This window comes from Lytechinus variegatus, chromosome 7, assembly GCF_018143015.1.
Source record: "Lytechinus variegatus isolate NC3 chromosome 7, Lvar_3.0, whole genome shotgun sequence".
NCBI classification, from domain to species: Eukaryota; Metazoa; Echinodermata; class Echinoidea; order Temnopleuroida; family Toxopneustidae; genus Lytechinus; species Lytechinus variegatus.
Genome location: NC_054746.1, coordinates 2,315,654 through 2,338,984, shown reverse-complemented (window position 1 = coordinate 2,338,984; position 23,331 = coordinate 2,315,654). Strand labels below are relative to the sequence as shown.

Sequence of the window (23,331 nt, the reverse complement as noted above, 5' to 3'; positions counted from 1 at the left end):
CTTGTTAAGGGGTGCATTTTTAGAGTATGGAAATTACGTGTTTAGGGTGCTTTTTGAGACCTCATGGTTGCATGGTATCCACTCGTCAATGGAAGTGCCCCCCCCCAGGTGTAAACTGAAGCATAACAGAAGCTCACCTAGCCTGTCCTGAACAGTCATTGAAGATCCCTTGAAGTTCTCCTTGAAAAGCAGGATCAGATGGATGATATGGAGAGGTTCACCGGGGTTGGTACAGCCATAGAAAGTGGTTTGGAGGTCCGCTTTGAAGCAATCTACAGACACAGAACAAAAGTTAATATAATTATGAGTACCATTTTTCAGGAACAACTTTTCCCTACAAGGGTATTCCACAGTGAAATGAATTAATTTTTCTAACTTAAAATGCTCAAAATCTTATTTTCAAACTGGTACAGCAAAAGAAAGAGACTTGAAGGTCTAAGGAAATCAGACAAGAGAAAAAATTGTTAAATATAACAGGAAATATGCAAACTAGATTTATTTGCAGGAACAAATTCTTTTATCTGAAGGGATTGTTTGTATACAATTAAAAGTTAAGTCATTTGAAACTGAGAAAATTAAAAGAAAAAAATAAGAGGTTTAATAAAATATTTGATCATTTTGATTTTGTGATGTTACATATACGTGCAGGCTGTTGCACAACACAATGTGCACTGCGAATTTATGTGAAATTCTGCAAATTCCTGTTACCTTATCATGGCTCCAAGCAAATGGATCCTTTTTAATGAAGGCTTCAATATTTCTCATTACTTTAAGGTGTTAACTTTGGATGGTATCTGAAGCTATAAAAAGTGTCAGGTATTTCCTCCTTAACAAGAAAGAACTATTTAAAGTTGTTTTCTACAAATCTTTTGTGGGTCAAAGAACGCTTACTTTCTAAAGATGTCTACAAAGGAAAAACAAGATATAGTATCATATTGACTTTCTTTTTTTTCATGAATTTAAATGAAAAAAAAAATATGGCACAAGATATATATAATAAAAGGGGCAATAGTTTGAACATTTATCAATTAATTGCTACAATTAAAAATAAAATATTGATATCTTGTCTTAAGCAATGACCTTCATCAATTATGATGGGGAAAAATAAAATGGTAATTAACAACAAAAGAAGAACTACAAAATTTTTGTTTTTCTCAAGATGACTAGAGATGCAAAACAAGTGAAGACAATTACATAGACTTCCGATTTTTTTTTTACAAATTCTACAGAAAATATGATTAAGAGGTATATAAACAGGCATAACTGTTTGAAAATTAATTTCTTTACTGTTAAACCCAAGAATAGAAATTTTACTCTAGTCTTAATAAATAAATTCCTTTATGTTTGTTAGATCAATTAAATGTCGATATATTAAACTAGTTTAATTGACCTAAAATGAACTTGATTCACATCCATGAAATCAAGTCGAATTACATAAAAGGGGTCAAAGACATGTATTACAATAGATGTTGAGCAAATTGGACTGATTTAGAACACAAAATACAAGGCAATGGCCAGTTAATCCTCAAGAAGTTGTAGGGTACCCTAAAATAGTGTCACCAAGATCTGTCTAGTTCCATGGAGGTCACACACTTGGCAAAGAAATCTTTTGCTTCATGGGACAAGACTGGTCAATGTATCCTAGCCAGGATATGCATCTGTCTTTCAACTCAAGAGGGGGTTTTATGTCATCGGGGAAACTTTCATTAAATAAATTACACTCTGGTTCTCTTTGTCTCTCCCTCTCTCTCATATTCTTAATTCACAAATCAAGATCTCTTTACACTCTATCATCCACTCTCGACTCTTCTCCAAACGGACATCCAACTGTTGGAATGCTTCATCAGAAATCACTGCGTAGATAATGAATGTTAATGGCCGATCCCTGATCACCCTGGCTCATGACCTAGATAGGAAACTCCTGTTAACTCGCTTGAGAGTTTTACCGAGAGGGTTCGCACCAGCTAAGGCCTGTTACCAAGGGATTTGGCTCAACCGTACCGTTACGCACATCAAGCCACGCATCCACGGACGAGACCGGCAGTGACCTCGGGTGGGCTTAAGCTTGATCCACGTCCAACGGCAATCTCAAGATTTGCTTAAATAAATTAACAGAGGTTTGCCTCCCTGACAGTATTAGCTGTAAAGAAAATAGGATGTGCTGTCCTTTACTTGGAAGTTGTGTTTTCCGACAGCGAGGGGGTACACCCAGGCCACATGGCCGCACTTTTCAAGGCGAGGGAAGGCAATACTGTGGTTTCTTTATTGGGAGCCAATGCTGTCCAACTAATTAACAACCTAGAGGTTTGTGGCTCTTCCTCTCATCAAGAAGAAAGATGTTTCCTCTGTTTCTAAACATCTTCCAAGTCAATGCACTGCTGCATGTCTAAGATGATTTACAGAATGGGGTCACCAACCCTTGAAACACAGCCAGAGCAGTGCTTCATTAAAAGATTTGTCACTGATTTTCACCAACTTATTTGCACTCAAACAATAAAATTAAAGGATTTCCAGTTGCTTATAACAATATTCAATGAAAACCACCGTTTGTTTCATCAAATGTTTTCCCATGTCATTGAGATATAAAGATGTATAAATGAATGCTCTTTCCATTGAACAGATTTAACGCTTTTCAAATTTGACAGATGTTTAGATATTGTCTTTAAATACAAACGAAGTGTTACTGAATGACTGAATATTTCTATCGTATGGATACAACATTGTCTATATACTTTTAAAGATCACTACATTAAAAAAAGTTACTAAACTGTAGTACTGTATGGTTTATTTTTCATTTAATAAAAATAGGACATAACTGGCTCTCTCATTTGCATATCACTGTTTGACTTTGTCATATTTTCATTGACTTTCAATAAAATGTTCATAGCTTTACCAGAGTACCTTCAATATTCAGATAAACTCATAACTTGGGTGGTCATGGGCATGGCCACTTAATGCAGTAAGTGTGAAGACATTCAAAATCTAGCCTATACATTTATACAAGTTATGGATACTTTTAAAAAAATGACTGAAAAAAGAGAGGAGAAAATGTGGTGGAAATGGCAGATCACTTCTAGAGCCAAAAATTTACCTTTAAACATCACTTCACATTCTTTTTTATTTTGGATCGCTAGGATACTGTGACCATGACTTTTACTTTGCAGCCTGTGAGCCTGTAAACAAGTCTGGCATTGATCAATGGCAAGGTGTTGAATCATCGCATACAACATTCTGTTTCTTGCAAAAAAGAATACATCAAATCATATTAACACTGACGTGTGGAAGCAAGGGGTCGGAATTGACTCCCCGTTTTCGACTTTTCTGCTACTTCTACTCCAATATTTGTCTCATGTTGTCCTCATTTTCTTACAGTACCCCTCCCCCGGCCTCTCAGTTATATGGCCCTTTATTCTTGTTATTAAAATTCCTTCTTTACATATTCATCTTATTAAACTTCCCTCTTATGCCCTAGTCACATCAACAAAACTGACTGATAGTATTACATTGTAAATAACATATAAATTAGATTTGGTGTGTTAGGGGTCAGTTTCGTTGGTGTGACTGTCATGACAGCAGTAAAGCTACATGTTAATGTTACAGTCTCACCAAAGATGACCAACTCCAAACCAACTCTGATGGTATGTCATTGGAAATTACATATAAGATTTTGTGTGTTAGGAGTCAGTTTCATTGGTGTGACTGTCATGACAGCAGTAAAGCTACATGTTGATGTTACAGTCTCATCAAAGATGACCAACTCCAAAGCGACTCTGATGGTATGTCATTGGAAACTACATATAAGATTTGGTCTGTTAGGAGTTAGTTTCGCCAATGTGTGACTGTGGCATTAATCTCAATTTCCCATGTTTGAAATCAATCCTCCCTCCCCCACTTGCTCTGCCAAACCTTGTTTACCCTCCGTAACAATTCCTCTCCCCAATCAGAAGTGGATTCGAATAAAAAGAAAAAAAATCTACGAAATCTGATGTAAAATAAGAAAGTTACGACATTTTAAAGTTTTGCTCTTATTTCACACAACAGTCCTATGCACATCCTGGTCGGTATGCAAATGAGGAGATTGATGACGTCATCCACTATTTCTTTTGTATTTTATTATACGAAATATTCTAATTTTTTTTCCCATTGTCAGTGAAATGATTAATTTTTCCCTAAACATCCGGAATTAGAATAATTTAATACTACATGTATATTATTCAGTCAAGTTCGTTCTATTGTCAGATCTATAAAAAATGAAATATTGTATAACCCAAACAATAAAAAAACAAAAGAAATAGTGAGTGAGGGACATCATCATCTGTCTCATTTGCATGTCACTGAGTTGTGCATATCACTGTTTTGTGAAAAATAATCGAAACTTTCATAACTTTCTTATTTTACATCCAATTTTGATGAAATTTTCAGCATTACGCTAGTTTGATTTTTCTCTATTTATTCAAATCAACATTTTTCTGGGGTGGACTTGACCTTTAAATTTATCTTCCAATACTTAAGTTTACACCTGCTTCTAATTAATATTCATGTAGCGTTTCAGACTTTTTTCCAGAGAGCAAAACCCTTCTCATGTTCTTTGCCATTTCCCATTCTCCATCTCTTCCTTGTTTGCATCTGTTTTTTCTTTTTATCTATATGCCTCCCTCTTGTTAACATCCATTTTAGTCTATATCCTTTATCATTTCAGAAGAATAACTATTTCTTTTTAAAAAATGCATCTATTCTTTTCACCAATCATATATTATTACACATTATTTCTATATCCCCATTTGCTTTCTCTCGCTTTCTCTCCTTTTCTCTATTACACCCCCCTCTCTATCTTTCCCTCCACTTTTTCAAATTCATCTTCCACTTTGTCTGCAACTTGGTTTATGGTTGCCAGGCAACAGTCGTACATTTGGGGCATATTTTCTCAGATCATCTGGTGAAAATTGGAGTAATCAGCAGCCATGATTTGCATTTTTGTGACACCCATGATCATGAATTAGTAAAATATTCAAGAGAGCTGAATGGATTCCAAATTAAATTGCTGGATGTTATTAAAGCAGATTTATCATGATAATCAAGTGCAGTAACGAAATAAGTTATACTGAAAAAAATAAACATACATGACTTGCACATTTTCATGAGCGAAAACCATTAGTTTTAATCGCAAAATTTGTCCATTTTTCTGAAGCTTCTGCAATTAAATGTATACTTTTGAAAAGAACTTAGCATTGAGAATGTATAAGAGAATGTTGTTCAAAATGAACAAGTTCACTTATTTGATAAAAAGAAGGAAAAAAAATATACACTTTAAATTCAAAGTACTTCCTCCCAAGATATTACTCATACACGTTACATAAAATCAAGAAGGACATGTTGGATGGATCACTACCATCTCAATATTATGCAATACAATAAGTTTAAATGATCTAGAATAGACAGCTACAAGCAATTTGTGACCAGTAATAACTGGTAAAGTCCAATTACACCAATGTTCCTTTCCAGACGTATCTTAATTATCGACCATTTGTCAAGAAATTGTCTAAGTTAGATTGTCTCCTGGGTCTTCATCTGGGGAGAGTTTCATGAAAAGTTTTGTAAGTGATTTTTCACTGACTAATTTGTTCTAAGCCAATCAGATGCAAGGATTTGCAGTGGCTTACACAACAATAGTCAGTGAAAATCACTAAGTGTTTGTTTCATGAAATGCTCCCCTAATATATCAATTATCTTGGGTGCATTTCATCACAATACTGTATGTGCTGCACATTGACGGCTTATTCCGGATATGCGTTGTTATAGTTTCCTTCTTTTAATTAGAGTTCTTAGAACACATCTTTTCATCTAATTTGGGATATTATATACTGACATCATAATTCTGCGGCCTTTAATTTGAAAGGATATTCTAGATGTGTTGCAATATCCTCCACAGCTCTGCAAGCGCAATTAATTAAAAACACACTACCAACTATAGATATCATAGTGAATGAAATCTGAACTAAAAAAAGTTCTAATACTAAAAATTAATTAAATTCTTAGAAAGAAATAGAGCAAAAAATAACAAATTACTGCAATTATGGTCAATAAAAGAATAGCTGAATATCTTAAATATTGTACATACTATCAATTTTGTCTTCAAAGAGAGCTTACATCAGGAGATAACTATTTTATATTGAATGACATGCATTACGTAGAGGATCCATTCTTATGCACATTTATCATTATGATGTCAGCATGAAGAAAGACCCAAAGTCCAGATTGTTGTTTCAAGACCCTGGTGCCTTTGGAATGACCCCCCCCCCCCCTTCCTCCTCTCCCCTACACCCATCCCCTACCTGGCTGTGGCATTGTTGCTCAATCTACTTGGTGAAATTAACCTTTCATGGTTTACCTGTACAGCAATCAAGAAAGACCTACTGCCCAGACTGTTGTGCCATGGACCTACAGTAGGTCCATGGTTGTGCCAAGGCCCTGGTGCCTTTTGGCACTCACATATATTGGTGGTAAGGGAACGTGCCGCTTGGGTGACCCCCTTTTTCAGACCCAATTTTCAGTTCTCTAGATACTGAAAATGACAAAAGTTCCTTTTAGAAGCCGCCCTGCTCACGAAACATCTCAGTTCCCAAGCCCTGCCAAAATTGTCCAGCACCAGCACTGCATGCACGGTATGGCTTCACAACTCCCTTCACTAGGAGCTCCATGCATAGGTCGAATCTGGACGACTCCATGCACTGTGCGCTAGCACCCACTATACATGCACATTGCTAGCGTGCACCGTACCTTCCACCGTACCGCGAACTTGTTTCGTAGACCATTTTTCACACTGCCCAGTATCTGTTTAGTTCCCAAGACCCCATAATTCACCCTTTTGGTCTGTTCCTAAGACCCCCATTTCAGGGTTTCGTGAGGCACATGCACCCCAAGCAAAATATAATTTGAGCGCCCTCCCCCCCCTCCTCTACACCCATCTCCTCCCCTGTTGGGGCATTATTGGTCAATTTCAGATGCAACCACTATTAAGAAAAAACTTAATGGTTCCGCTAACAGCAATCAAGGCAGAGCTACAGTCGAGACAGACAAGGTAATGTTGCCTTTGACGTCGAGTCCCCTACCGCTACCCCATCCCCTCCCCTCCTGTGGCATTACCAATATTTTACAAATTTACAATCTTCATCATTTCAACAACTTTTCCAGAGCTATGCAAAGATGCATTCTAAAGATGCCCCTCTTTATTCATAATGATAGAGCACAAATTTTGATAAATGACCCCTTCCTTTTTCATCAACTATTTCAGATGTTTGCAATCTTTTACTGAACTTGCACATTGGAAGAATCGATACACATTGATATAAAATTGAAAATTTCAATATCATGATAATCTAGTGTGTACCCAAATGGTCTATCTACATTTTAAATTTACAAAGTCAAGTATTACAGCACTCAACCATTCTGCATTTATCAACCAATCTGAAAAAAATATTAAAATCAGATGCTTTTTTGTGCCCAGTGCAGAAATCCACACTATGTCTCCCTTCATGACAAGAACTTGGCTACCGGAAGGAGATGATAATGTCAAAGCGAAACAGGTAAGATGTTTCAAAACCTCATTTATAGTAATATACTAATCAGAGGATGGGTGCTTTACCGGCAAGAAAATCTTCATAATGATCACATTTTCTATCAAAGATGATTGAATAAGAAAGAAAGCTGGCAGCACAAAGGAGGGTTATGAGCCAATCTTCTTGAAGTAGGTCACTGCAAACAAACTTTCTTTCTTAGAGCATGAATGTCACTGCAAAGAAGACTCCCACCCTTGTGCACCCCTGACATAACAAGGTGCGTAATACTACCTTAGGGACCGCACACTGGAGGTGTCTGAGGTGAGACACTCATGAACAATTTGATGACATCATCAAGAACTTTAACAGAAATTGATGATTTCTGGCACATCCAATCTCTGAAGTCATTGCTCACAAGCTTTTCCCTTTTCAAGGTAGTCACAGGCCCTTACCACACTCAATGCTGATGGAAATTCCTATGGGTTGCGCATTAAGTGCCCTTGACAGAATGCCTAGCCCCATCTACCCACAATAATGTCAGTAATAATGACTTCAAAATGTGTCATAGCATAGCACCATACCGCATACCCCTCTTTGAAGATGTTAAGAAGTACCTTCCCAAATACTCTTTGCAAGCATCATGATGTAGTGGTTCTGAGTCTCGTCTGTCAATCAGAGGGTTGGGGGTTTGAATCTTAATTCAGGCAGTAATAAAGCAAGACTTTCTTCCACAATAGGCGGTGCTGCACCATCCCGAGCTCAATTTTGAGATTTTAGCCCTATCGGCCATCTTCGCGATTTAATCTTGAAATTCAAACATCGCAAGAAGAGCGATTCCTGAATGAGAGAGGCATCGATGCATTATGGTCTGACGCCGTGAATGAATAATCCAGAGTGCGTCTGCACCTACATAGCGTGATTATTCATAAAATAGCGCACTATTTTGCAAATAATCCCAAGTTGCTTGAGATTGCCATCTCAAGATTAATCCTACGAACTAACGCGATAATTGCATCTCCATTGCAAATAATCTCGAGATTGTTCAGATCAGGATAATTTGCCGGATCAGAAAAAGCGTGCTAATTTTAAAACTTGGGATGGTGCAGACGGTCCTAATGGCTGCATTAGACCAAGGAGAGGTAAATTTAATCTTAAGTGCTTATATGGCATGCATCTAAGCAACAGCTGGAATATGTTAAGTGCAGTACCCTTGCTATATAAATGGACCTATTTTTCCATGTAAAAATTATTATCTATTACTTTAAGAAAATTGTGGAATGAAACAGAGCTATCATCAATTGCAATGGATAGTGCTATACAAGCATTTAATTTAGAAGCCCTTATCATTCGAAATACTATGGCAGGTGCTGAAATGATCCAAACAAAAAAATTTATGCAAGATTGCATAACCCCATATAGTGCAGAGCTGCCAACGTGACGTACACTATTTTATAAGCTGAAAACCAGTATTTTGGTGATGAAAACACTACATGTAGAATACCATAGGACAATACATTAAGCTGAAACTTCAGAAATCAGTATTTTGCATGAAAAACCATCTGTATTTATCTCGTTTTTCAGTAATAATTACTGAAAATCAGGACAATGTGGCAGCTCTGTAAACACAAGAAGATATTCTATCATGATGTCACCTATCAAAGCACCTGTTTGTCTGACTTTTTGTAGGATTAAATCAAATGCAATCACACAAGAAGGGTAGTGGGGGTGGATAGGAAGTGGAATTAAAACACTTGCACATTGCTATATCGGGCCTTCATCTTCACATTCACTGGAATGAAAATAGATGGGGGAGAATAAAGAGGGCATGATTTGCCTGACAAAAGTAGAAGAAAGTTTGTAAGTTCAACTAAGCTATGAAAGTTCATCCTCATTTTATTAGATTAGTAAGCTTTGTAAATTTGAAATCTCACTACTTTCAGAATATGCACGATATGGAAGCTGTAATATTCAACAAAATATGTGAGGATGATTGACTAATCAAAATTGCATGCATAATCACATATTTAGGTAAGTATAAGTACATTTTAGGGTATGCATAATTACATAAAGGTATACATAAAATTTACAAGTGTACCAAACTTGCATCAATAAACTTTTCAAGGTGACCTTTCAATTAATTAATCAAAGAATCAAATTCTAGTCAGCGAAAGGGATAATCATAAAACCTTTATCAGAAAGTGTAGGTTCATTTACACACGTGACTATGTGTTTTCCCCTTTTTAAATTTCAAACTTTGATAGGGTGCATTAATACTAAAAATATATATATCTGGGGCTACTTTTGAGCTCACAAGCCAAAAAGCTACATTGTATTGAAGTTTCAGGGGCACTTTTTTAACCCTTTGAACCCTAAATTATTAGGGGTGGCAGTGACCTAGACCCTGAATTATTTGCACATATCGACCACATTCACAAACTCTCATGATTCGAGACCCAAGTCACCCAACAGCACCTTCTCCCTCGCTAGTACCCAGACCGAGCCGGCTGAAGTTGTTTACCTTCTCATAGACCTAATCTACAAACAGAAATATCAACTTTAGTGTCTGTTTTGGGCTCAAAATCACTGTTTTTACCAAAGTCAGATATATCAATTGCTTCCCCATATTAAGCACGTGACTTGCTTCCTATTACGCCGTGTATTCCCACACATACGACACAAGCAACCGCAGAAAAGTGGCATATTTTGGCCATTTTTGTGTGGAATCCTTCCGAAATCATTGCCGATCTTGACTGAAATTATCGACTAAATATTCCTACACTCGCGTGTATACATACTAAAAAGATGACGTCATTTTTAAAAGATCACCTGACATTTTGAAGTCACGTGGCTGTAGGCCGGTATTCCGGCCTGTCGGGTTCAAAGGGTTAAGTATTCAAGGGCTCTTTAAGGCATTTAGGGGGCGAAGTCGCCCAAAGCCCTCATGTAATTTTTTCACTGATACACAGCCTATGAGGGACTATACCTTTAGCTTTTTGTTGCAGATACATAAAAAACACCCATAGTTTTGATCGTGAGTGGAGATCCCCACCCTGCTATGTTTGCTCCTTCATGTTTTGGAGGGATGCTGATTCATATGCTGCTAACGGATGAACAGTGATGCACCGGGGGGAATCCACAGAGGCATTCTGCTTTTATGGATGGATATCCTCTTCCTATCACTCCCTGTTCCTTTCTCTCCTTCTCCCCTGCCATCTATCACCTCTCTATAGTATAGGATTGTCTTCTCTCTCTCCCTCTATTGCTCAGCCCTTCTCTCCTCTCAGTTTCAGATATTGACTAAATTGTTACCAATCATTCATATCATATCTGGGGGCTGTTTCATAAAGCTGTTCGTATTTAAGAGCGACTTAAAGAACGACTGGTGATCCTTTCTTGTGGTAAATGGTATATTCATTGGCGATGGTTAAGCGCGTAAGAAAGGTTCACCAGTAGTTCTTAAAGTCGCTCTTATCTTATGAACAGCTTTATGAAACAGCTCCCTGGCATATATTTTCTTTGTCTAATATAAAGTCACTTCGGAAAAATCTCTGTTTTTATAGGCATTTGTACCTCTCACTTCCCTACTCTCATTTTTTTTTAAACCTACAAATTTTCCTTCCATATTATGTGGCATACATTACATGTGCTTTGTCCATTTTTCTTTCACCCTCTCTCTCCCTCTATGTTTTTAATTCTCAATATTGTCCTTATCTTGTTCCATCTTTCATATTACATGTGGCACATATTTACTTTGTCCTTATATCACTTCTAAAGAAAGAGAAGCATCCTCTCCCCTTTTTTCTCTCTCTCTCATCTTCATTTTTATTTGTCTGTCTCTGTCTCTTCCCATCGATACAGCCATCTCCCAAGTTTATGTGTAATAAAACCGATTCTCACTCTCTTTTCCTGTTCACCTCTCAGCAGACTAAGCACTCTATCCTGTTGATATTATTCAAACCAGATGCTCAGAAAGTGTACTTGAATCGTCCTACTTTCATCATCATCTTTTGTATCACTATGTTGAATGAATCGAATCGATCTGAACCAAGTTGAAATTGAAAAATTATTAAATATCATGATATGTTGAATTGCAACTCTCCACCCGGGTGTAGTAAATGAATTGATTGAATGCTTGAGCACCTAATCAATGAAGTCGTGCTAAACCCAGGGTAATATTTTGCAGCACTTAGAACCATAAAAGCTTTATTTGTTGCAGAGGGTCGTGGGTTCGAATCCAAGCCATGGCGTAATTTCCTTCGGCAAGAAATTTATCCACATTGTGCTGCACTCAACCCAGATGAGGTAAATGGGTACCCGGCAGGATTAATTCCTTGAATGCTTGAGCGCCTAGGCAGCTCAGCTAAAGCCGGTGTAATAATAATAACAGGGCCCGCTGGGAGAACAGTTTTCGAAACTGAAGTGGCTACCCTGGACAAATACATCTATATTATTATATATTATCATTACATGGATAGTTGTGATGGAATTTCATTTACATTTACAAAACAAAAGTCACACTCGGTGATCGTGCATTTGCACTTGCTGCCCCCAAACTGTGGAATAGCCTGCCAATTGATATAAGAAACTCTCCATCCTTGGCTCTCTTCAAATCAAAATTAAAAACATATCTCTTTAGTTAAGAAAATATGCTATGTAGACCAAAGTAAGTAAATAAGAGCTCTGAACAAGCGCAGCTGAATATATCCATATAAAAGCTGCGCTATATAAATTAATGCTTATTATTATTATTACATGTAACATCAGGGAAAAACGATCAAAACCTTTTTCATAATAACCATGAAAAACCAATGATACCAATTTTTACTTAGACAATTACAATATTCATTCCATTTCAAGTTGGGTGTTGGATCTTAGTCATTCTGGAATTAAGTTACTCTACCAAAAAGCAATCTCACTAACTAAATCAAATTTATTGGATCTTTAATTTATAATTCAATTCAATTCACTTTATTCACATCCACTAAAAAGGTTCAATATAAAACATACAATATTACATGAACAATAAAATCAATCAATACATAAACAAATCAATATAATGACAAATAGAAAGAGTAGTGCAACATGCAGTGGATGTAGGGGATTAGCAAAGGCCAAAGACTTATCGAGGCCAATTTCCCTGGTTATGCGCATTGGTTAAATAAAACAAATTAATGATAACAATTATGTACTGCAATAAAACATCAAAATAAACAAACAAAAAGAAAAACATAAAAAAACAAAGAAAAAAAAACAGAAAAGGCTCCATTTTATTCAAAAACTGATGGAGAATTGGCAAGATATGATTCAAATTTACGTTTAAAAGTCAATAAAGATATAAGTTGTAAGAAAGGTGAAGTGATAATGTTAAAACTTTGTGCTACATCTTAATCCAGATGGAGTTAAGTAATTCTATAATGTATCGAGAAGTAAATTGTCACTTGGTCTCAAACACTTTTCCTACATTTTATTTGGTGTCATCCTACATGATCTAATAATAATAATAATAATAGCTGGATTTATGAAGCGATTTTGCCAGAGGATACAAAGCACTGCTATTCCTACGCCGGCTTTTGCTCGAGCTACCATCACCCGCGCTCAGTGCATGCAAGGAATTACTCCTGCCGGGTACCCATTCACCTCACCAGGGTCAAGTGCAGCACAGTGTGGATAAATTTCTTGCTGAAGGAAAATACACCGTGGTTGTGATTTGAACCCACAACCCTCCGTTTCAAAGGCAAGAGTCAGAACCACTAGACCACAATGCACCCACATTTCATCTATAAAACGGTTTGTATAATTGCCATGTAGCAGTTACCACTATGTCTCATTTCCTTTTAAGCTTTTCTCATTTTGTATAACACCGCTTATTCTACATGATTAGATGAACTTGAACAAACTGAAAAAGTGCAAAAATAATAAATAAACAAAGAGGAAATTTGACCATCTGGGCATTATGCTATAAAATGACATTAAAGTGATTGTTGGGCCAAATCTCTATTAGACCAAATAATAGCAGTAACAGTGAAAAATGAATGCTACATTTATATATATTGCTTTATACAAATGTTTTTAAGTGCCGCAAAAAGTAGACCAAGTGGGTTTATAGCCATGATGGTGTTAGATAATCTGAGAATCAGACCGTCTTCTAGTAGATCATTTGGATATAAACCAAACAAGTCACTCCACATCCTTGTCTCTATTTGTCCAGCGTCCACCCATAATTAGAGAAATATGAATGGATTTGAAGCAAACATCTTGGAGTACATCATGAAGCACTCCATCCTCTCGGAAGGGAGAGCAAATTGAGGAAATGCCGCTGACATTCGGGGAGAGCCACTCTGGCAACATTTGAATTAGTCTACTTACCTCTGATTGGTGGGCTCGGGGATCCAGGCCCCGCCCCCATCTCTCCGCCCGCCGCCGGGGCTAAGCCCAATTCTTTCCACTTGACAAGACGCTTTAGATTAAGCCAAGTCTCCATCGGGCTGGAGGCAGGATGAGCTAATGGGAAACTTCCCGGCCCGTACACGCTGAGGTATTTTTGTGATTAAGGGAAATGAAGGAGGGTAATTGGATGGAGAAAAAAAAACAATGCGAAGTATAGAGGAATTCTGTGGAGAATTCAAGCAAAGTGAAATAATATTTGGGCATGACTCTCTATCAAGGCAACAACTCAATTATTCAGAGTAATAAATGTTTGGCTCCCTATCGTTTAAACGTTTAAATAGATTTTGTTTTCAGCTTTCACTAGCCACTGAAATTCTGTAAGCTAGTGGGTAAGTCCACCATATTTGTAACTGTATACATAGTCTGCGAGTTATAAACATAATTGAATTGTTGTATTGAATTATTTAACTAAATGAATAAATCAAGCAGATGAATTTAAAAAAATGAATCAGAGTAAAATGAATTTACGATTGTTAAACTAGAACAAAAAATCAATATGACATAAACAATGGGGAAAAAATGTACTAAGACCTCTTCAAATATTTGACCATGATCCTACTACTATACAAACAAAACTATGAAGGTGCAAACTTATATGCATGGCATGGTATTAGAATAAAATAATATGCATAATGCATATTTTTTTAAAGAAAATATAATTATCTTTACTTTCTGTTTAAAAAAAGAAACTTGATAGGCCAAAAATTCAATCACTTGAAAATTTTTATGATTTTTTTCTCTAAAATAATCTCTGATCTTACTTTATCTAATCTTATATCACTCTCTCTCATTGCCAAACAGGAATGTGTGCATTACAACTTATCAAAGTTGAATCTACTGCTGGATCAAGCTTTGATGTAGAAAAATGACATACTTACATAATAAAAAACAAGTAGTAATCAGAGAGAGAAAGCAAACTGAATGTTTTCAGCATTAACAAAGTTTCTTTTTTCTTCATATTATGCCTCCACTGTGCAAAGTTGATTGCACATTTGAACTAATAATTCAAGTGTAAAGAGAAATAAAAATATTCAAACTCAGAATCACAAGTATTTATTCACATATTAATTCTATTGGTAAATCAAATCAACAAGTAAAATGAACTGAAATTTTTTAATTTCAAGTATAATTTCAAAGTCAAAATATATCACACTCACATCAACCAGTTATTTTCTAATATATTCTATCCTATCGCTGATGTGGTTTACAGTACACCATGTGGAGTTTTATAGAAACAGTGGATAGAAGAAGAAAAAGGAATGGATAGGCGAGAAAGTGGAGATTTGAGAGTAGAGTATTCTTTCTTGAATGTAGTCTTGAAGAGGACTGTAAACCAGAAGATGAGTTGAAAACAGCTTGAGTAGTAGGGCGGATGAGGAGATGCTGGCTTGAGTCGGCGAGTAGAGATGATCAGTAAAAGCACTTTGTGAGACTCGACGTTTCGGGCAGGTTGACTGTCCGTCTTCAGGAGTGAAGAATACTCTACTCTCAAATCTCCACTTTCTCGCATATCCATTTCCTTTTTCTTCTTCTATCCACTGTTTCTATAACACTCCACATGGTGTATGGCAGTGTATCCTATTGCCGGACACCTTTATTTCAGTGCTTTAAAAATGACAACTAGAGGAAATACAATCAACAAAAATTATCACTAGCTATTCCAAATATTCTGAAAATTATGAATATGATGAAATTATTTTATATTTTCCAACTGTCTTCTTTGCACCGCACTTGCCGCATACCCCTCCGTGAAAAACGATTATTTTCGTTAGTGACAAATTACATTATAATTCCGGACGCGTGCCGGACGAAAGGTAAAAATATTCTTGATTATAATAATATAAAAAAGAATTGGTGCGATCCCGGGGTGCTATTCGTTCATGATATATCATCTCATGAGAAAATTCTAATTTTTTTTAGCTTCCTTATATTGATTCTGAGCAGATCTTTGCAATAAATTTGTGTTTGCTAACTAATTTCATTGTTTTTAATTGCGCGTTACAGTATTAATGCTCGTTCATATCGTGATCCTTAGTCATCAAGTTCTATCGATGCGTTGTCGATCGTTGACGGCTCTCTATCACGGTAAACCTTGCTACCGGGTACCTCAGTGAGAACTAGCCGTCGACGATCTGATCGATGGAGCGGACGAGATTCAAATTCGGCAAATCAGCCCAGCAAATCAGGTCCGTATTTCCATCAGGAAATAGATCAATTGGGATCAGTTGTTAATGCAAAACTATGTTATATGATATTTTAAGCATTTTCTGTCATTTTAGAGAAAAATCAGGTAAAAGTTGGATTTTTTCACTTTGTTTTTGCAATCTTGTTCTTTGAGTTGATCTGTGAAATTAAACTGCGAAAGTCTTACGGTACGAAATTGATTTTGTACGCAGTAATATGCGTGTCCGGAAATATGATAGTATCGGGTAATACAATACGTGACTATACCGTAAACCACGTCAGCAATTGTACATGCCACCATGCAAACCTTCAAACAACATATTCCATCTTGCACCTTCATGAATGAGAAAACATATTAATTATGATTCATTTTTCTTCTTCATAACAAATACAAATGTAGAAAATATTTAGATTTGTCATAGCAGTAAAGATCAACTGGGTGACATTTATTAAAAAAAAAAGGATCATAAAATATATAGATAAGCCCATGATTGTAAGCAGTAAAAACTTCAATTTAAACTGCATCATTTCCCGGCATTTTCATTACTTCTTGTCCATCTATGCTACATCCGCCAGGATGTAGTTCATTCATGCAGGCCTCGGGGAGAGAAGATCAAAGGTCCAGAAATGAGGGAGAGAAAAGGAAAGAGAGAGAGAAAAGGAAAGAGAGTTTGGGTGAGAGAGGGAGATTATTATCAAATGCAGCCCTATAAGTGTGAATAAGTGAGTAAAAGCAACTTATATGAGGATGTACAGTGAAGAAAATTCAAGGATTCAAAGATTTCAAGGGGAGAATAAAAGTTTTTTTTCAGTTTAATAAATAACTCACACTGATAAAAAAAAACATAATATGATTGCCATGAATAAATAAATGGCAAAAAGAAGCTGCTGAAAACTACTTATCTAAAAAAAAGAGAGCCAATGAATAAATTATTAAATAGTTTCTCAACGTTCATGGATTGAAAACCCTACATGATACTATCTACAAAGAATATTGCCATAAGGGAAAACAGTGTTTTAAACTTGTTTTACCACACTTACACAGTTTTGCTCAAAAGTTAGTGAACCCCGCCACAAAATGCACGCCTTCTTTTAGGCAAGCCAAGAGAAACAATCTTTATTAAAATGTAATCACCTAACTTCACAGTTAGATATCTAATACCCCTTTCATAAACCCAATTATGCGGCTAATAGCAGCATAATTTGGTCGTAAAATCGGAGGAGGACCAGAGTTATCAGCATTATTTTGATGCTGCTATTATCCACATAATAGCAGCATCGGGACCAGATTTTGACTTTATGTACGCATTTCGAAATTAATGCGGATAATTGCCATGGAGCGGCCACAAGGTCACCCTTTTCCAACGCAACCGCATCGGAGGGGGTGTGTGCGGTTGCCATGACGATTATCCTCCTTTTTTTAGGACAGGCGCTCGTAAAAATAGTACGGATTATTATTTTCGGAGTTTATGAACGCAATTTTATTGAATTATCCGCATTACTCTTAGGCGGCTAATTGGAGGATAGGTTTATGAAAGGGGTATCCCCAAACATGGTAGAACCTCAACATTTAGAAAGAAATATTTTCTGGTGGGGTTCACCAATTTTAAAGCATCACTGTATTACTGTACCAAATGAAATTAATAAATTAATTGCACAGAAGGAAATAATATCACTGAAAGTAAAAGAAAAAGAAAAAAAAGGCAAAATGAGACAAAGGGTCAGACATTTTTTTTTTTTGTGGGGGGGGCTGAAAAAAAACCTTTGAGTAATTTCCATGACATTCAAACTTCATTCCCGCTTCACAGGGCCAAATGTTGCATGACATCAGGCCAACACAATTTCTAGAATAAAATTTACCCCCCCAAAAAAATAAAAGAAATAAATAAAACTAGATTAAATAATTCATAAGAGGAGTGTGAAATGTCAGGTCAGTTCGGTTTAAATGAGTTTCTTAAAACCGTCAACTGCAACAGGCAGTAAGGGAATCATCTGGAAGCATCTATAGGCAAAGCAGACAGGCAAGCAAGCAAAGTAGGCAGGCAGGAAGCAAAGAGACTGACAGTGGAGTAGCCTCGGATCTGTGCATCACAAAACAGGAGATATTTGTCATTTCCTAACGTTTCTGTCGGCATGGAATCATCATTTCTATATCCTCTTGCCAATTGGGCAAGGATATCCCCTCCCAGAATGCAGGAAGTCTTTCAAGATCTTCAAAGGCTCTCTTCTCTACTGCACCTGAGCCATGTTCTACCGCTCTACCTTGCTTCATGAAGATCTAGTTTTCAGTCCCGTTTGGGTTTTTCATGAATGCGGACTTTCTTGCAGCTAAACTACTGCTGCGCTACTTTTATTCTATTATCACAGTATTTGTAAATAAATCAGTATAAATCCAAAAGGTTTTTATTATAAAGATATCTACAGCTATTAAATAAGTTTTCGATGAAGGGTTTTCTTGTCTTTAAAGGTCAACTCCAGAACAAAGTCGATTTGAATCAATAGAAAAAAATAAAACATGTATAATGCTGAAAATTTCTCGAAATTGTATGTAAAATAAGAAAGTTATGACGTTTTAAAGTTTCACTTATTTGTCACAAAACAGTTATATGCACAACTTAGTGATAAGCAAATGAGAGAATTGATGATGTCCCCCACTCACTATTTCTTTTGTTTTTTATTGTTTGAATTATACATTTCAATTTTTACAGATTTGACAAGGGCCCTCTTGTTTGAACCACAAAATATCAAAGCAGTGGTAATTCTACATGTTCAGGAAGGAATGAAATACAAAAGAAATAGTGAGTGGATGATGTCATCAGTCCCCTCATTTGCATACTGACCAAGAGGTGAATATTATGACTATTTTGAGAAATTAAGTGAAAATTTGAAATGTCATTACTTTCTTATTTTACATCAGATTTTGATGACATCTTCAGTGTTTTGCTTGTTTGATTTTTCTCTTTTTATTCAAACCAACTTTTTTGTTGCTACACAAATAACTATACAGTAACACAAATCACTATACAGTAACTCAAAATGTCCTTAGATTACTTAATGTAAAATATTCAAATCTCTTCCTAAAAAGTTTAGGAAGTAGAATATATGTTCATTTGCTGGGCATTTTGATTATTCAATTAAATTTCTGGAAATATATTATTGAGTTTTAAGTGACAATCTTTCTTGCACAAACATTCATTTACAGAAAATGTATTTCATTGCAATAAATATGGAAAACGAAAATAGATATTGATAATCAGAAAAATATCCATAATCACAACCACTTTGACATCTGAAATATAGAATTTCAAACTTTTATTTTACCTGTAGTTTGTCAATGAATTTTTCTTCAATTAATAACTATTCAAAGCTACACTTACAGTTGAAATTAAGTTAAATAACTATATACTATGATGTAAAGCTGATTAACGAGAAGCGTTCAGTAAAAGCCATGGAAAATTGAATATATCATGTTTTAAACATGAAACTGGATATAATGAAGTTAATGCTAACATTCACATCCTTCCAGCCACTTCAGGGATTTTTTTCTCCTTTTTTGTTGATGTCAAGGCAGGATTTTTTTCTTTTCGCTTTTGGCTCTGAACCGCTATCAGGATGTACATACTTCATATAGGATATCCATACTACCCCCTGACTGGCAAAATAAATATCCGATTCTCACTAAGATGCCGCTGCCTGTTTGTTTGCATGTGGCATAGCCAGAGATGACATGGCGGTGGATGTGTGTTCATGCTCGGTTTTAATTACACTTTTCAATATTGACCGATGTTGAAATGATCAGTGTAAAGTTCTTGCAGAAACTAGATTTAGTTTTTTTTTGTTTTAAATATCAACCAATATAAAGATCATTGCCAAATTCTTAAATACAGGAAGAAATAAAAATAAAGGTTCTCTTTTATATCTGTTTTTTTTCTGTTTTCTAAAATACATTCAGCAAATACAGTTTTCCATCTGAGTATGTATCTGTTCTTCCTTATAGTTAAAGATGCAACTAAATTCAACAGGTTATTTTTTTAAGAACTTGATTAATATAGAATTATAATAATTTCATAATTGAGAAAACATATACATCTATGAATTTACATATTTTTGCCATGGCTTTAACATCCAATACGATCCATTCCATTTAAGGTATAAGGTGAAGATTGAATCTCAAAGTTGCTGATTGAGAAGTAAAAGAAAAGGTAAAACAAGTATGGTCACATTCTTAATAGCGGCAGCATGATGTCTAGTTTTATTCAAATTTCAAGCAGATTTTTTTTCTAAGATATTTTTCTCGACCAGAAGTTTCATGGAGATTTTGAACTTCCTACCTTCTCAACATGCCTTTTACATTGAATAAAGTAGCAGTTGAGTGAATCAGAAATTTCATGTTTGCTTGAAAATAGAAAGTGGTATCGACACACTCTTAGGAATAGCCGTCAGGACTTCTAGATTTATTGACATTGACATTGGCCATTTCCCCCTAATTAATGAACTTAATTACTTCCTAAAGAGTGCACACAATTTACTGTCCTTCACCTTTTAACCATTTACAAAAACATCACGGTTGTATAAAAAAGGATTCTCTATGCTGTGTTGATTTGTATCACAAAATGGCTTCCAATTGGTTAAAACCTAATATAATTATCTCTTATCAGAAAATGATACCATATCACTAAATTCTAATACAGTAAATAAATCAAAATAGATATTCTTAATGAGGGGGGGGATAGGGTATATGACACTCCAGTTAGAATCCGTCTGCACCTGCACCTGCGCTAAGGTGGCCAAGAACATCCCAACAAATGAGCAAAATTGTTTTGATCCTAAAATATCAAAAGGTACAGTAGAATCAATGATTCCTTTTTCATAAAGCAAATACAGTTTAATACTTCTACCACACTTCCTTTCAACTGTACAGGGGCCAATTAAAAAAAAACTTGTCATAATAACAGATTTGAATTAACAGTTTAAAGCTACTGAAATTCTTCAATCTGATTGGTCGATTGTACATTTGTTACAAAAATTGTGTATAATTTGTTATTAAAACAAGTCTTCATGTTATTAAAACAAGTCTTCATGGGCCCCAGGTCTGTTCCTGGGGGCCATTTCATAAAGCTGTCTGTAAGTTAAAAGTGACTTTAAGAACGACTGGTTAACTTTTCTTACGCGCTAAGTAATCACCTATGAACATGTTATTTACCACAAGAAAGGATCACCAGTCATTCAAAAAGTCGCTCACAACTTAAGAACAGCTTTATAAAATGGCCCCCTGGTTGCACCTGTCATCCTATCAACATCCTAAACCCTACCCTGCTTTCATTTCGTCAGAGAAACAAGTCTCCTTCCTCGTATAGTCACTAAGGGGCACATTCAGAGGGGTTGGTGGATTCCCCCTTCCCTGTACATCAGTGGCAGGTAAAAATTACACTGGGGAACAGGGCAATTTTAACCCAGAAATGCTAAAAAGTATCCTGGAAAATAAACAAGTGGAATGCCTCTGGCAGTCTCACCTGCATCACACGATTCAATATACAGTGCGTATCAAAAAAAAGTTTACACTTTGAAAAAGCCCTGGGAATTTAAAAATATACAACATGTGGGTAATTTTTTCACATACAATCCTGGGTTTGGGTCTCATCTATCCAATGAAAGTAAAAATTTTGACGGAATGTTACACTTGAATGAGCACTGTCCATTTTTGTAAAGCTCGCAGAAATTTGTTTGCGCAGAAATGCCCGTTTGTACGTTGTGTCAAGGGGAAAGGGTGAAATCAAACTTACCCTGCGAAACATTTCTCATACATTTCCCTTGCACTTTTAGTCAATTGAAATGAAACGGATAGATTCAAGTATTTTCTAACAATTTTGCCACCCAAATTGAAATTTTAACACTTAGTATACACAACTTTTACCCTTTTTGTGCCTGCTGGATCTGAGGATATAACCGAATCTCAACCAAAGTTTATATCAGACATCTCTAGCATTTTTTCACTAAGTTTTTATCATTTAAAGTGGGTTTACATTTCATTTTTTATTCAATACTTGTTTCTCCACACTTTTCCCAAGCTTGACAATGATTAACAAAATGAAAATCAAGCCTAAGCCATTTCATGTAAATCACAGCTCAGTGTAAAGCAAATATCGTCCCGATGGCCTCGGTGTGAGGGGGAGGGGGGTGGGGCGCAATGCACTCCTCGAAGTGGTTTGGGCAATGAAACAAGTTAAATAGGTAAAAGATATCTTCAGATCAATTTTACTAGCTGAATTCCACGTATTATTCATGATTAAGGTCTACTTTTATTCGCATAACTATTTCAAAGTTCTGCGCAAATCATTTTTCACTAACTTTTCAAAAGTAAGTGTTGCTCACTCAAGCGGAAATATTTTTCGACAGTTTTATCGTCATTTGCTTAAATGGACCTGTACCAATGTTGAAATGTGGAAAAACCATCAGGATATTACAAATGTATAATTTTACAGGATTTTTTTCTAAGTGTAAACTTTTTTTTGATACGCACTGTATAGCAGCAGTGCTGACTTTAAAAACTTCTATGAAATAATTATTCACAAAAAACCATCATTCATATAATATACAATACTACATTCATTGACATTTGACCTTGATCATGTGACCTAAAACTTGTCAGTGATACTTGATTACCCCTATATCCACATTTTATACACTTTTTATCTATAAACTTTATTACCTCTAAAATGGCCAAAGTTCAATGACCTTAAATGACCTTTGACTTTGGTCATGTGACCTGAAATTCGCATGAGATGTTCTGGGAACTTGATGACTCTTATGTCCACGTTTTATGAACTAGATCAATATACTTAGAGTTATGATGGTAATTCAACAAATACCCCCAACATGGCCAAAGTCCATTGACCTTTGACCTAGGTCATGTGACCTGAACCTCGCACAAGATCTTCAGTGTTACTTGGTTACTCTTATGTCCATGTTTTATGAACTAGACCAATACACTTACAGAGATATGATGTTAATTCAACAGATACCCCCATTATGGCCAAAGTTCATTGACCTTTGACCTTGGTCATGTGACCTGAAATTCAGGCAGGATTTTCAGTAATACTTGATGAATATTATGGCCAAGTTTCATGAACTAGGTCCATATACT

At 35.9% G+C, this 23,331-nt stretch overlaps 1 protein-coding gene across 1 annotated transcript in view; it reads right to left on the bottom strand.

The window, feature by feature from the left end:
• The window catches only part of LOC121418203, a 71,788-nt gene that overhangs the window by 20,305 nt on the left and 28,152 nt on the right, over positions 1 to 23,331 (bottom strand). The window contains exons 9-10 of the mRNA XM_041611932.1: positions 13,923 to 14,091; positions 138 to 272 (exon numbers count right to left, since the gene is read on the bottom strand). Of these exons, the coding sequence (XP_041467866.1) occupies positions 138 to 272; positions 13,923 to 14,091 (304 nt within the window). The remainder of the gene's footprint in view (positions 1 to 137; positions 273 to 13,922; positions 14,092 to 23,331) is intronic.